Here is a 12,676-nt window from a genome sequence, read left to right as displayed (position 1 = left end):
AGAAGAAGAAGAAGAAGAAGAAGAAGAAGAAGAAGAAGAAGAAGAAGAAGAAGAAGAAGAAGAAGAAGAAAAGTAAAGGGAAAAAAAAGGAGAAAGAAAATAGAAAAGTTCTTGGTGAGCTTGGCCTCCTCGAGGGCCGCTTGGTGTTTTTGGCATGTGCCTTCCCACAGATGACCTCTCTTAACCTCCTGCCTGGATTACTGTGGCTGCGAATGTTCAATGTCTCCCCACTCTAATCCACTGCTATTTCCTAAGGCATGCGCCGCTCCTGCCATTCTTCCGTTCTACTCATAAATCTCCAGAGGCACCTACTTGTCTGCTGAATTAAATTCGTCCCCACTGAGGGGACAACGCGCCAAATCAACCTTCGCTTTCCTCCTGTCCAATAGCCCCAGTGTGGGAGAAGAGCTCACGGCAGAAGAGGTTATCGTTGAGAACAGATACCTACTTGGGTTGGTTTAAACATAGTAAGCATCATCATTTCTACATTTTTCTAGAAAACAAGCCTCTAAAGTTATTATATTTTAGGTCATACTTGCTGGCATTATTAGACTGGATTTCACTCAGTTTTGAAAGCTATATTCTTCCTCTTTTATTTACTGAGATTATTGTTGTTCTAGTTTTGCATATATTTTCTAAGATAGCACAAAAGCCCACAAGGCTAAGAATTTCTCTTCAGTCCCTGAAGAAAACCAAACTCCTCTCCATTGATGAAAGACAATAATTATCTTTGTCTAGAAACATCAGAATTTTTATGCATGCCTACTTGTGCCTTCTTAAACTTAGTTTGGGGACTAAATGTAGGCATTCACGTATGGAAGGGAAGCATCATGTATTATATCTTAGCTTCAGCAGGTCTTGGCACTTTGACTCAACCAGAAATTGAGTCAGTGGGGCCTAGAGCGATGGCTCAAAAGTTAAGAGTGTATATTGCTCTTACAGATGATCTGAGTTAGATTCTCAGTACCCATATCTGGCAGTTCACAGTCCCCTGTAACTGTAGTTTGAGGAGATGCACTGCTCTCTTCCCGTCTCTGTGTCACGGGTATGTAGAGCATGCACACATACACAAGATTAAGAAATGCAATGGGAAACAAGAAAGTTATTCAGTAAGTACTTACTGCATGCCTATAGGAAGTAGGTTTCTCCATGGGATCTCTTGGGCTTTGGGGGTCATCCGTGGCTAATGACTGCAACACTGTCTGGGTCTTGGGTACTGAGTACCCTTCTGGGCTTGCTCACTGGTCCCAGAGCAAGGCATGACTTCTCTTAGGCTGTTGTCTCTGAAGAATTTGGGAAAAATCATAGAAGAGGAAGAAGAAGAGGAAGAAGAAGAGGAAGAAGAAGAAGAGGAAGAAGAGGGAGGATGAATTTTGTCAAATTTTGTTTAGTGGCTTGAATTGAATTTTGTGATCATTGAACACAGATTTAGTCTTTAATGAACTATGTTATCAGCTCTGTCTTATTTATCTCTAAGTAGCTCCTGGGCATAGTAACCAATTAATTAATGGTTGCTATTATTAGGATTGTGATGAAACAGATGTTTCCGCAAACACACTCTCCAATTCTGTCTTTTCTCATCTTCCAGACTGAGGTCCATCTTCCACTCACTGCCTGCTGGATGCTATACACACATGTACCTTTTCCCAGTGGTGTGGGCTCTGCTAGCCATGCCTTTCCATCATCTTCTCTACCTATTAAAATCCTATTTACACATTTAGGACCAGACCAACTAACTCCTTGTCTTCCCATGAGATGGCCCCCGCTTGGAGCTTATTACTTCTGCTTTTTGCTTTGTTTTTCAGTTCCCCAACTCCTATAGGAGGCTATTTGGTTGTTGACATGGTTTAAATCTCATTTTCTTTCTTTCTTTCTTTCTTTCTTTCTTTCTTTCTTTCTTTCTTTCTTTCTTTCTTTCTTTCTTTCTTTCTTTTTTTTTATTTATTTTTATTATATGTAAGTACACTGTAGCTGTCTTCAGACACTCCAGAAGAGGGTGTCAGATCTTGTTACAGATGGTTATGAGCCACCATGTGGTTGCTGGGATTTGAACTCCGGACCTTTGGAAGAGCAGTCGGGTGCTCTTACCCACTGAGCCATCTCGCCAGCCCTAAATCTCATTTTCAAATTTGACAGAGACTCTTGAAGACATCTATGATATCCCCCATGGCTATTATAGAGTTGTGCACATATGCACACAGTTCAGTCAGATGTATCTGGCTCAAGCTGTGCTGTTGATTCCAGAGACAGTCATTCTTTAGTGGACTTCTGAACTTGTAGAGAGTACCATAGACCTGTCTTTATGCTCAGAGGTCCCATGAGATGCCAGAGGTCCCCTTGCTCCTGAGCTGTAGGTTCAAGCTATCGATGCAGACTGGGGCTTAAGGTGCACAGTTAACTTAGGTGGTACACTATTGGGCTGTTATCTTGTTTTCAGAGGGTTGTAGGATTTATAATGATGATTCTTTTGGAAAGAAGCTTATTATTTTATAAGGTAAAAGTCCATCTTGTCTTTTGGGGCCCTTCAAGCCACCAAAATGAAATCTAGAGAAGAGAATGAGACTCCCCCAGCTGATCAGCCTTCACTTTTGTGAGGCCCCAGCTGTGAAGCAATAGGCCGCTCAGCGTCTCTGTATTTCAGTTTCCAGTTTCCTCATCTGTCAAGAAGAAAGGATATTTTCAGGACAGAGTTTATGCATATAAAGTGTTCAAGATATCTATCATCCTTCCATCACCTTTGTGTATGTATGCATGCATGTATGTATGTATGTATGTATGTATGTATCTATCATCTAGCTGTGTATCTATTATATATCCATCATTATCATCTGTCTACCTACCTATCATGTATCTTTTTATTATTGCTGTATGAGTACTCAAAATATTCATGATTTTTACACAGTGGTTTAGCATTGTTTAGTAATTTTGGTGACCTTGCCGATACTGTACAGCTATAAGCCCTCAAGTCTGCCCTTTTCATCCTGGAAGGATCAAAGGAGTATCGCTAACCTCCAGCTTTTAACAGTACTAACTTTGTATGTAATCTATCCTCTTGCTTTATTGTAACCTGCCATTCCAGGCCCAAATAGCATTATGCTAGTTCGGCCACACTAGTGACTTAGTTCATTTCCATAACGGATTGTAGATATTTGATAGATATTGATAGATAGATAATAGATAGACAGATGATGGATGGATAGATTCGTACATACACACAAACACACTCATAATGGAAAGTAAGTGTGAATGGAAAGGAACAAAAGCCTCTCTTTGCTTCCACAGTGCCGCAGTTCCGGGGGGCTGACAATTGTAGTTCCATGGTTATTATAAGGCAATTACATCAACAGAGCTTGTCTGTCTCTCTCACATTTCAAAGGAACATGTGTCCAAAGAGGCAGCTTCTCCTTTAATGATTTTGACATTGTCATCTTATACCTAAGCGCAAAACTATGACAATACCTCTTGCCCCTGCTGCCAAAGGTACCATGTAGGGACACATTGCAGTGCAGAAGACAGAATGGCCTCTTTATGGTGACTGGCTTGGAATTATAAATATTTTCATTTCTCCCGTAGGAGATGGCTCGTGGAAGAGAGGAGACAAACACGACTTTGAAGCTAAGCAAGCATACTCATCCCTCCAGACAGTCACCCTACTGAGGACCGTGAAACCTGAGTTTGAGAAGTTTTCCATGGAGGTGAAAAGTTCTGTTGAGAAACAAGGGCTCAATGAGGAGGATTACGTAAGTGCTTGATTATGAGCCTCGCCCTCCAGCATCCTGAAAACAGGCTTCTAATTAAACCAGAGGTGACAAAGTGTCCCATTCTGAGCCATTCAAAAATTCCGAGTTCAAGTCTGAGTGTCGCTGTCGCCTCCCGTGTGCGTGGTGTGTGTGTGTGTGTGTGTGTGTGTGTGTGTGTGTGTGTGTCTTTTTTTCCTGGCCACTTTTCCTCTCCCCAGCCCCCACCCCCACCATCATTCCTGCGATTCACTTCCACGTCTCCTTTGCAACTGCTGAAGGGTGGAAAACTGCCTTTTCCCAGGGATCTGTGATGCAGAACAGGGTGTCTGTAGACTCCCACCATTTAAGAGTGTTGCGGGAGGCGGGGGGGGGGGGCAGTTGAAGGAGTGCCTGGGCTTTGCATGGGCTAATTTGTCCAAGGCTTGGTGGCAGAAGATATTTTAGGGTTTGGAGACTCTTTCTTTGCACAATCCATGTCCTCTTCTTGGTTGGTCTGTTCCGGTCTCTCACAGGCAGTGGAGTTTTCTCCTCTGAGGCAAGCTGCTTCCTCCTTGGGTGTTCTAAGGCTTCCCACTCCAGCCATGTTTTTGTTACTAATGCATTTTAAAGAAGCTCAGCCTGGGCTAAGGGTCAAGCTCCTCCCTGGTTGCTATTGTTCAGCAGCCTTTGGCATAGTTAGCGATGTTTCTGAGATGTTCACAGTGTGAACCCAATGGGGCAAACCCACTCTCTGGGTAGGATGAGCTTTTGAGTGGGCTGAGGTCGGTGGGCTGGTCTGTGTTTGCTTCTCTGCCAGTAGTGAAAATATAAAGGTATTTCATGAAAACCTCTATATTATTTTACCTAATAGTCCATATTAACGACGATTTGAAAGTTGAGGCACAGAACAATGGACAGGGGGCTTCTCAATAGACTTTCTGGACATTCTGGATTAGCAATTAATCTCGTTCAGAAAGCTAAATCTCATTTTAATTGTAGTGCAAGCAAACTCACATGAAGAAGACATTGCTATGACAACAATTCAGTGTTTTCCTCATTCTAGTATTTTCAAGAGTATCTGCATCTGTGAATTATTAATACTGCCTCTCCATGCTGACCTTTAAAATAAATAAAATTTTACAATTTTAAGTAGAATTGAGGTTATTATACTAATTTACTCTAATTCTGAAGATACATTCATTTTGCTTTTTTTTTTTTTTTCTTCTTCAGTTCTGGGAGTCAAACCCAGAGCTTTATGTGTGTGTTCCACCACCCAACCCACCACCCTTCCTTTCCATGTAGCATTTGAGCACAGTTGCTTATAAGGTGGTTATAACCACACAGGTGGTTGTGCTGAGTTGTGAGAGAGCGAAGGAACTAGGGTCAGGAGCTTCAGGAGCCTGCACTCCGAGGATGGGCTGTAGAGCAGTGCAGTGGGCGGAGCTTCATCAGTCTCAGGCATCACGTGGACAATTTTGCTCCAGGTCTTTAGCTTCTCAGGTTTGCATTCATGGTCGTACCTGTTTGCATAGAATGTAACCTCATGGAGCCTTGTGTGGGTTCTGCGCCTGTCTTCATCTCATACCCAGCAACTATGCGGGGGTGGGGGTGGGGTGGGGTGGGGTGTCCTCCAGATAATCACGTGACTTCCGGGTAGGTCTGATTTGTTTCCTTTTAACGCCTCTGCTTCTTTATGTGTATGCTGATGCGTCTTCTGCTAAATTAAAGTTTTACTGAGCTGAATTAAACTATTATATTAAGTATATTGAATGAAAATAAGATAAATAAATTATAACCTTTACAGCACCAGTGAAGATCCCAACAAGGTAATTGAATCGTCTGAGCTTTAAAATGGAACAGATTTCTTATCTGTTGGTGTCACTGCAGAGGGCATCATTTTGTCTGACTGATGCGTGAAACAAACACGGTGCTTAATGTAGGCGGTTGAGACAGTATCTCAGATTGAGAAATCCCCTTTTATTTTATTTCTTTGGTGAAGGTTTTCTGCTTTTTAAAAATGACGTGCTTTCTCAGCCTAGCTGAAATAAAAATGACGCAAGCATTAAGGATTGCCTAGACCACGGTGAGGAGAGACCTTGCACCTTTGCAGCTTTGCTTTAGGATTGCAAATCGAATGATATCCCGGATTCAATTTTACATTTATTAGAGTCACATCCATATCAGCATGTTGCTAGCACCTCTGGAAAGGCTATGAGCTTTCCAGAAATGAAAATTGATGAAATTAAATTTTTTTTTTCGTTTTTACAAGCTACAACGGCAACACTAGACAGAGAAACAATAATTTTTAAACAGTAAAATTATTTGACTATTTTAATAGCACAATGATTTTATATTTTTTGCTTAAACTTGGATGGATTAATTTAATTTTTTAAGTGTATGTGTGAGCATATATGTGCACAAGCGTGTGTACATGTGTATATATGTATGTTGAGGCCAGTGGTCAATGTAGGGGAGGTATCTCCCTCCCTCCCTCCCCATCTTACTTACTGAGGAAGTTTCTCATGGAACCTGGTGCTTATTGATTCAGCTAGTCAGCTGGCCAGCAGTCCCCGGGGATCTTTCTGCCTCTGCCTTCCCTAATCTGGGATTACAGGTGTGTGCTACTGTGCCTGGATCTTCTGTATGGTGGCTAGAGGTCGAAACCAGGTCCTCAAAGCTTTTACAGTAAGGACTCTACCAACTGAGTGAGATACATAGCTAGCCCCAATTCGTACACTTTTGTTTTTGTAAAATTGATCTTCGTTTCCACAACTTGCTCCCTTTAAAAAAGATTAAAATTTTAATTGAGAAAAACAGGGGAAAGAGAGTCGTTGCTTATTGAGGATGTGGTCACAGTAAAGTTTTCCAGGCTCCAGAGTGTGGTCCTCACCCGTGTACATGTGGACAACGACAACTGGGATTAGTGGCTTATAAAAAAAAAAAAAAAAAAAAAAAAAAAACAACAAGCCAAAACCAAACAAAAATCCCCAGAAGACATGAAGTTGGGAATAGGCATGTTCAGAGGATATAAAAAGACTGATAATTTTTCATTGTTTACATGGGTGAAATTCACAAAAATAAAGGGAAACGGTGAGAAATGGTGTGTAAGATGCTATACAGAGAATGTACAATTCCTCTCATGGTAGCACTTGGGAAGATTATTATTGTGTAAGATGGCAGCCAGGCTATTAGCACTGATAGAGTTCACTCAGCATACTCAAGATTCTTGCTTCCTTATGCTCGTGTGTATGTGTGGTAAGCTCTGTGCTCTATCACCTGTGTAGATTTTCATGTTTGAGTTCCATCCAATGCGTTGACATTGTTTTTTTTTTCTTTTCACTTTTTAAGTAACTTTTTTAAAAATTAACTCAAGCTAGCTTTGAGCTCATTATATAATAAAAAAATGTCTTTGAACTCCCAATGTTCCTGCCTTAAACTCTCAAGTGCTGGGATTATAGGTGTTGCCCGCCATACTTGGCTCTATGCTTATTGTGACAATTAGATTCTTTATTCTGTTACAAGTTATATATTGGTTTGTTTCCCCATTGCTGTGTGTGGTGGTTTGATAAGAATGGGCCCCATATGTATTTGAATGCTCACAGTTTTGAATGCTTGGTTACTGGAGAGTGGTACTATTTGAAAGGATTAGAAGGATTAGGAGCTGTGGCCTTATCAGAGTAGGTAGAGCCTTTTTGAAGGAAGTGTGTCACTGGGGGTGAGACTTGAAGTTTCAAAAGCCCATGTCAGGGTTTCTCTCTCTCTCTCTCTCTCTCTCTCTCTCTCTCTCTCTCTCTCTCTCTCTCTCTCTGACTACACATCAGAATGTAGCTCTTAGCTACTGGCTTCAGGGTAATGGATGCTGCCATGCTCCTTGCCATGGTAATAATGGACTAAATCTCTAAAACTGTAAGCAAGTCCCCAGTTAAATGCTGTCTTTTTAAAGAGTATCCCTTGCCTGAAATGCTTAGAATCATAAGTATTTGGGGTTTCAGATTTGTTTTCAGTTTTGATAAATATACATACACACATTATTTGGAATGTAGAATCCAAGTCTAACTGCAAAATACACTGATTCCTAGACACCTTAGAAGTGTGGATTGGAGGTAATTTTGTACACTGTCCTACCTGCCCCTGACTTTCGACTGCAAGCCACCACAAGATCTGAGGAGGTTTCCATTTGTGATGTCACACCAGCGCTTAAAGTTTCGAGGATATTCAATCTGTATTGTTCTTACATTTTTTTTTTTTTAAATTGCTGTAATGGGAAGACATCAACCCTGATCTCTTCTCACCCAAATAGCCAAAACCTTTTCCAGCAGATGCCTTTGTCAGAAATGCTCGCCAGCAGTGAGTTCTGTGCATGGGACCTCCTTAGGAACACAAAAAAAATTCAGCTTCACAAATGGAGATGGTGTCAGGGCAGTAAAAGTGTTCAAAACAGGGGTTCTGAAGACCACTTGGGGTCACTGGTAAATGCAAATTGAGAACAAATGTTGCATTGGTGAGGCGCCCCTGGGGCTTAAGGCCTGGCTCAGAAAAGGTTTTGCCAAGTGCCTGCCCTGGCCTCCACCATTGGATTGTACTGGGTCACCTACATGTGCAGTGGCTCTCACTCAAGGGCATTTTAATGGAGCTGCCTAGCACTCTGCCCTAGGAGTGGTTCCAAGACCAGAGTGCTGGTATTTGGTTTTAGAATGCGCTGTATGGTGGCCAAGCTGAGATTAGTTGCATCCCCTGACTCCTGGGCCAGTGACTTTCTTTTTCCACTGCATCAGTCTGATTCTCTTAACAACAATGTGCCCAATGAGGAGGCAAACTTATGACCCAAAGATTAAGTGTATCAGGCCCTCTGTGTGAGCCTGGCAGGCTGAAGTATTTCCTTTTTTTCTCTGTACTCATCAGTCCAAAATACACACTTCTTTTTTAAACATATCAGTTTCCCTTTACTCTTTCACATACTTGCCAAAAATGTGCAAAGATTCACTGTCCTCTTCAGCTGCAGTCACCCTTTACCCACATGCAAGCCATCATTTTCTTGATCATCAGATACTGTTTATTGAGTTCTCCGGGGAGCATAACTGTGAACCTGATCCTGGAAAATATGTGCTCCCACATGGCATCCTGATCCCCTAAAATCTCACGAGTAAGAAGAAAATGCCCACAACCTTGAGCTCCAAGGTCCCAAAAGAGTTGTGATCCCGTGTCAGTTCACAGAAAATGTCGTGCACCTTAGCACCGTGACACGTGGATGGTACTTGTCTCCCACAGAATGGTAGAGATGAGGGCCCTTTCACAGGCTGCTGTCAGGTTTCTGTAGGAGCTTTAAGGGGATGAAGGTTTCTTGCCTAACTGTGTGTTAACTTCTAGTAATTGCAGACTTTGCAAGTGCACCGTATTTATGTTTGGAGACAGGAGTCAGCATTTCACCTGTGTGATCCATGTAGAAGAGATGAGAACCACCGGGCTAGATCATGGCTGCAGCTGGACAGTATACCATTCGATTATCGTCCCGAGCCATGTTTATTTTCATGAGTAAGATCAATATTTGTTCATTATTACACCAAAAAGAAAATCACTTCCCCAGAAGAAAGATGAGCACCCATTAGTTTTATTTCTGAGATGAGATACTCACTGACCTGCTCTCACACATTCATTCATTCTGCACTAGTGAGTCAGCTGACTTTCCAAGACCTGCCGTTCTCACGACTATTTCTTAGGACCGGGTGAGCCAAAGTTGAAGACACTTTTTTTGGCTCTGGCAGCATCCCTGGGTTCTCCTTCCTGTAAATCCCACTCCTGGCCTCGATCCATTCTTCCTATTGTATTTGGCACTTTTGAGACCTATTCACCAGCTGGAACTTTAAGAGTTGGCTTTTCCCTTGGGTGAACTTCAACCTTCTTTTCCTGATGTTGTTTAAATAAAAATATCATAGACTTCCAGATTGAAAGGGTATGATACAGTGAATGAAAAAAGTAGTACATTCAATTAAGCAGTACATTTACAGTACCATAAGGATTACAGACAGACATAAATTACTCCCTGTCTCCTCCCTTCTGTGCTTATGACCACACAGAGTTGATTATTGTTAATATTTTTCCTGATATTGTCTATATGCTTTTAAAATTGGTTATGTATGTTGTTATTCTTGATAGTAAAATTTTGATACTATATCTTAATTCCTGAAGTGGAAAAAGATCAAATTATTTAACACATTCCTTTCTCTGCTAATATTTTCTTTTCTTTTTAAAAATGTTTTCACAAAATAAAGCTTGAAGAAAAGCTAAAAGAATTATATTCAGAGATTTTTTTAACTATTATGCTTGTGTAAAGATTTACAGCATAATCATATATTGTTTTATGAGCACATGTCGTTCCTCCTGTATCTTCTCTGGAGTTTAATGACTGTTAACTTTTTTGCTTTCACAGAGTTCTTACTATTTTATTTTAGTCCATCAATAAAGGGTTTTATGTAATGACATTAATGTTTTGAAACTTACCTTTCTGCTCCAGTTTGGAATAATTTCTTATTTTAACATCAGTTTGGAACTGTCTTTTAGTTCTTTCTTGTATTGCATGATCCTTTTCTTGGATATCACTTCTCCTTTCTGATTCTTAAAATTCTTGTTTTGAAGAAAAAGGGCATCAATGAGAAAAAGGTTTTGATACTTTGTACTTTACACAACATTTTATATTAATAATAATGGCAACACTAAGTTGACAGTTTAGCTGGGTGTAAAATTATAGTTTAAAGTCCTGATGTGAGTGTGTTTGCTTATCCATTTATTTATTTTTATTTTATTTTTTATATTTTGGGGGCTAGGGTCTTGCCCTGTGTCCCTGGATAGGCTGGAATTCTTTATGTACCTCAGACTGTGGAACTGTGGCAAGCTTATTGTCTTAGCCTCCCAAGTGCTAAGATTACAGATGTGAGCCACCGAGCTGGGCTTGGTGTGTGTATTTCAAAATCTTGATGTCACTCCTGCCTTCCATAATTTTTAGAGCTGAGTGTTGGTCATCCTTAGCTGGTCCTGATGTTTTCTGTCTCATCTTCTAGTACAAATGCTGTCAAAGCAAGAGTTAGTTCTAATTCTGCCTTTTTCTTTTCCTTCCTGAGAGATTGTTCTAACTTTATCTTCCAAACAACTGGATTTGAAAATGTCTGGTATATTTTTAATTTTCAAAAGCTTTCTTGGTGGGTTTGGTGGTACATGTCCATGATCCTGGTACTGGAGAAACCAGGGAAGGAAGATCACTACAAGTTCCAGGTCATCCGGGGCAACATAATGAATTCCAGACCAAGTCAAGACTATGTAAAGATGCTGTCTTCAAGAAAAAACAAAAAACAAAAAAGAGATTAGAAATAAGAAAGACAAAGAAAAACCTCCATACTTTCTGCTTGTCAGAGTGGATCTACATTACAAAACAGCACTTTGACTTTGGTTCTTGGGCACAGAGGCTAGTTTCACTGCTATCCTTTCCACCAGTTTTAGAGTTTATGTTATTTTTATTCCATTTATCTAAAGTTGGGGCTAATTTTGTAATTGATGCTTTGTCATAATTTAATAATCAATCAAGGTAGGTATTATTTTATCAAAAGGCACATCAAATGAGCTATTTCTCACAATTGATGATGCTATTTACATTTGTTGAGACAGGATTCTCGCCATACTTTTTATTGTCTTATTCATCCTACATTCCCAATTTCTTTTAGGTTCTTATTTGTTGCTGTTTTGTTAACATTTATCTTTTTATCTTTTACATCGGAAGCATTTCATAAATGTTTTTCTCCTATTTCTGAGTGCTTCCTTCAGCATTCCTCAGGGCTTTGTATATATAATGAATCTATCTAATGTTGAACTGTATTGGAGTTCCATGAGTATCAACTCAGCTATTTTGAAGAATTATCCCAAACATTATTATTTTGGGTACATTTTCTTACAGGATGGTCAAATTCATTAAAAAAATTCTCTTCTGAACCCTCTGGAGATCATTAGGCTGTATTAACTTTTGGGAGCCAGGAAAGGAGTGTCATCTAAGATCCCAGTCTTACAACTTTTTACAACATTCTCAACTTCATGTTTGGCCTATCTTCATCTATTCCAGGCATACCCTTCTGCTCCTGCATCTTTACTCAGTGACATACTTGTCTTCTGCCAGGATAGGGAGGGACAATTTCTTAACTCTCCGTGTAACCTGGTGGAGAGATTATGACTTTTTTGTGTGTATATGTGTATGTGTGGTGAGAATGCATGTGTGTATGGGTTTGTGTGTATGTATGTGCATGAGCATATATATACACATATATGCATATATATGTACACACACACATATAAAGCTAGAGGAAAACCTGTAACTTCATTCTTTAGGTACCATCCACATGTGTTTTGGATATTGGATTTTTCACTGACCTGGAGATGGCCAGACAAAAGAGCCTAGAGATCTCTCTGCCTTCTTGGTCATGCCTATTTTGTTTTAAAACTTGGATTCTGTGGATTAAGCTCAGGTTCATATGCTTGCAAGGCAAACACTATACTGACTGAGACATCATCTAAGCCCAGATCTGAATTTTCCAGCATCTATTGTTTTCACTCCTACTGTGCCCCACCTTCAGAAGTTACTCATGTCTCCAGGTGTCCAGCCTTTAACTCCAGTGCCTGTACTTCCCAGAGCCCCTTACCATACTCCCATGCATTCTGCAGTTTTGGTTTCTTAGGCCTATTAACCAGTTTTTCTTTCCCCACATCCAGAACTTTATGTTTCCATCTATAATTTTCTTCCTGTACTTGCTAGACTTCCAGGCTTATAACTTACAAATCCACTTATCTTTTTATGGGGATTCTAAAGGGAGTGTATGGTTCATGAGAAACCTTGCCTTGATTGTTGAATCTCTATACAAGTATACAATGGTGTTGATATCTTTTATGGCAGATATATGTGTGTATGTGTGTGTGTGTGT

General features: G+C 40.3%; 1 protein-coding gene across 6 annotated transcripts in view; it reads left to right on the top strand.

The window, feature by feature from the left end:
- The window catches only part of Npr3 (natriuretic peptide receptor 3), a 66,753-nt gene that overhangs the window by 21,088 nt on the left and 32,989 nt on the right, over positions 1 to 12,676 (top strand). For all 6 annotated transcript variants that reach the window (XM_029544037.1, XM_029544036.1, XM_029544039.1 and 3 more), the window contains one exon: positions 3,574 to 3,740. In XM_029544037.1, coding sequence (XP_029399897.1) covers positions 3,574 to 3,740 — 167 coding nt within the window. The remainder of the gene's footprint in view (positions 1 to 3,573; positions 3,741 to 12,676) is intronic.

This window comes from Mus pahari, chromosome 11, assembly GCF_900095145.1.
Source record: "Mus pahari chromosome 11, PAHARI_EIJ_v1.1, whole genome shotgun sequence".
Lineage (NCBI taxonomy): Eukaryota > Metazoa > Chordata > Mammalia > Rodentia > Muridae > Mus > Mus pahari.
This window is presented reverse-complemented; position numbering and strand designations above follow the sequence as displayed.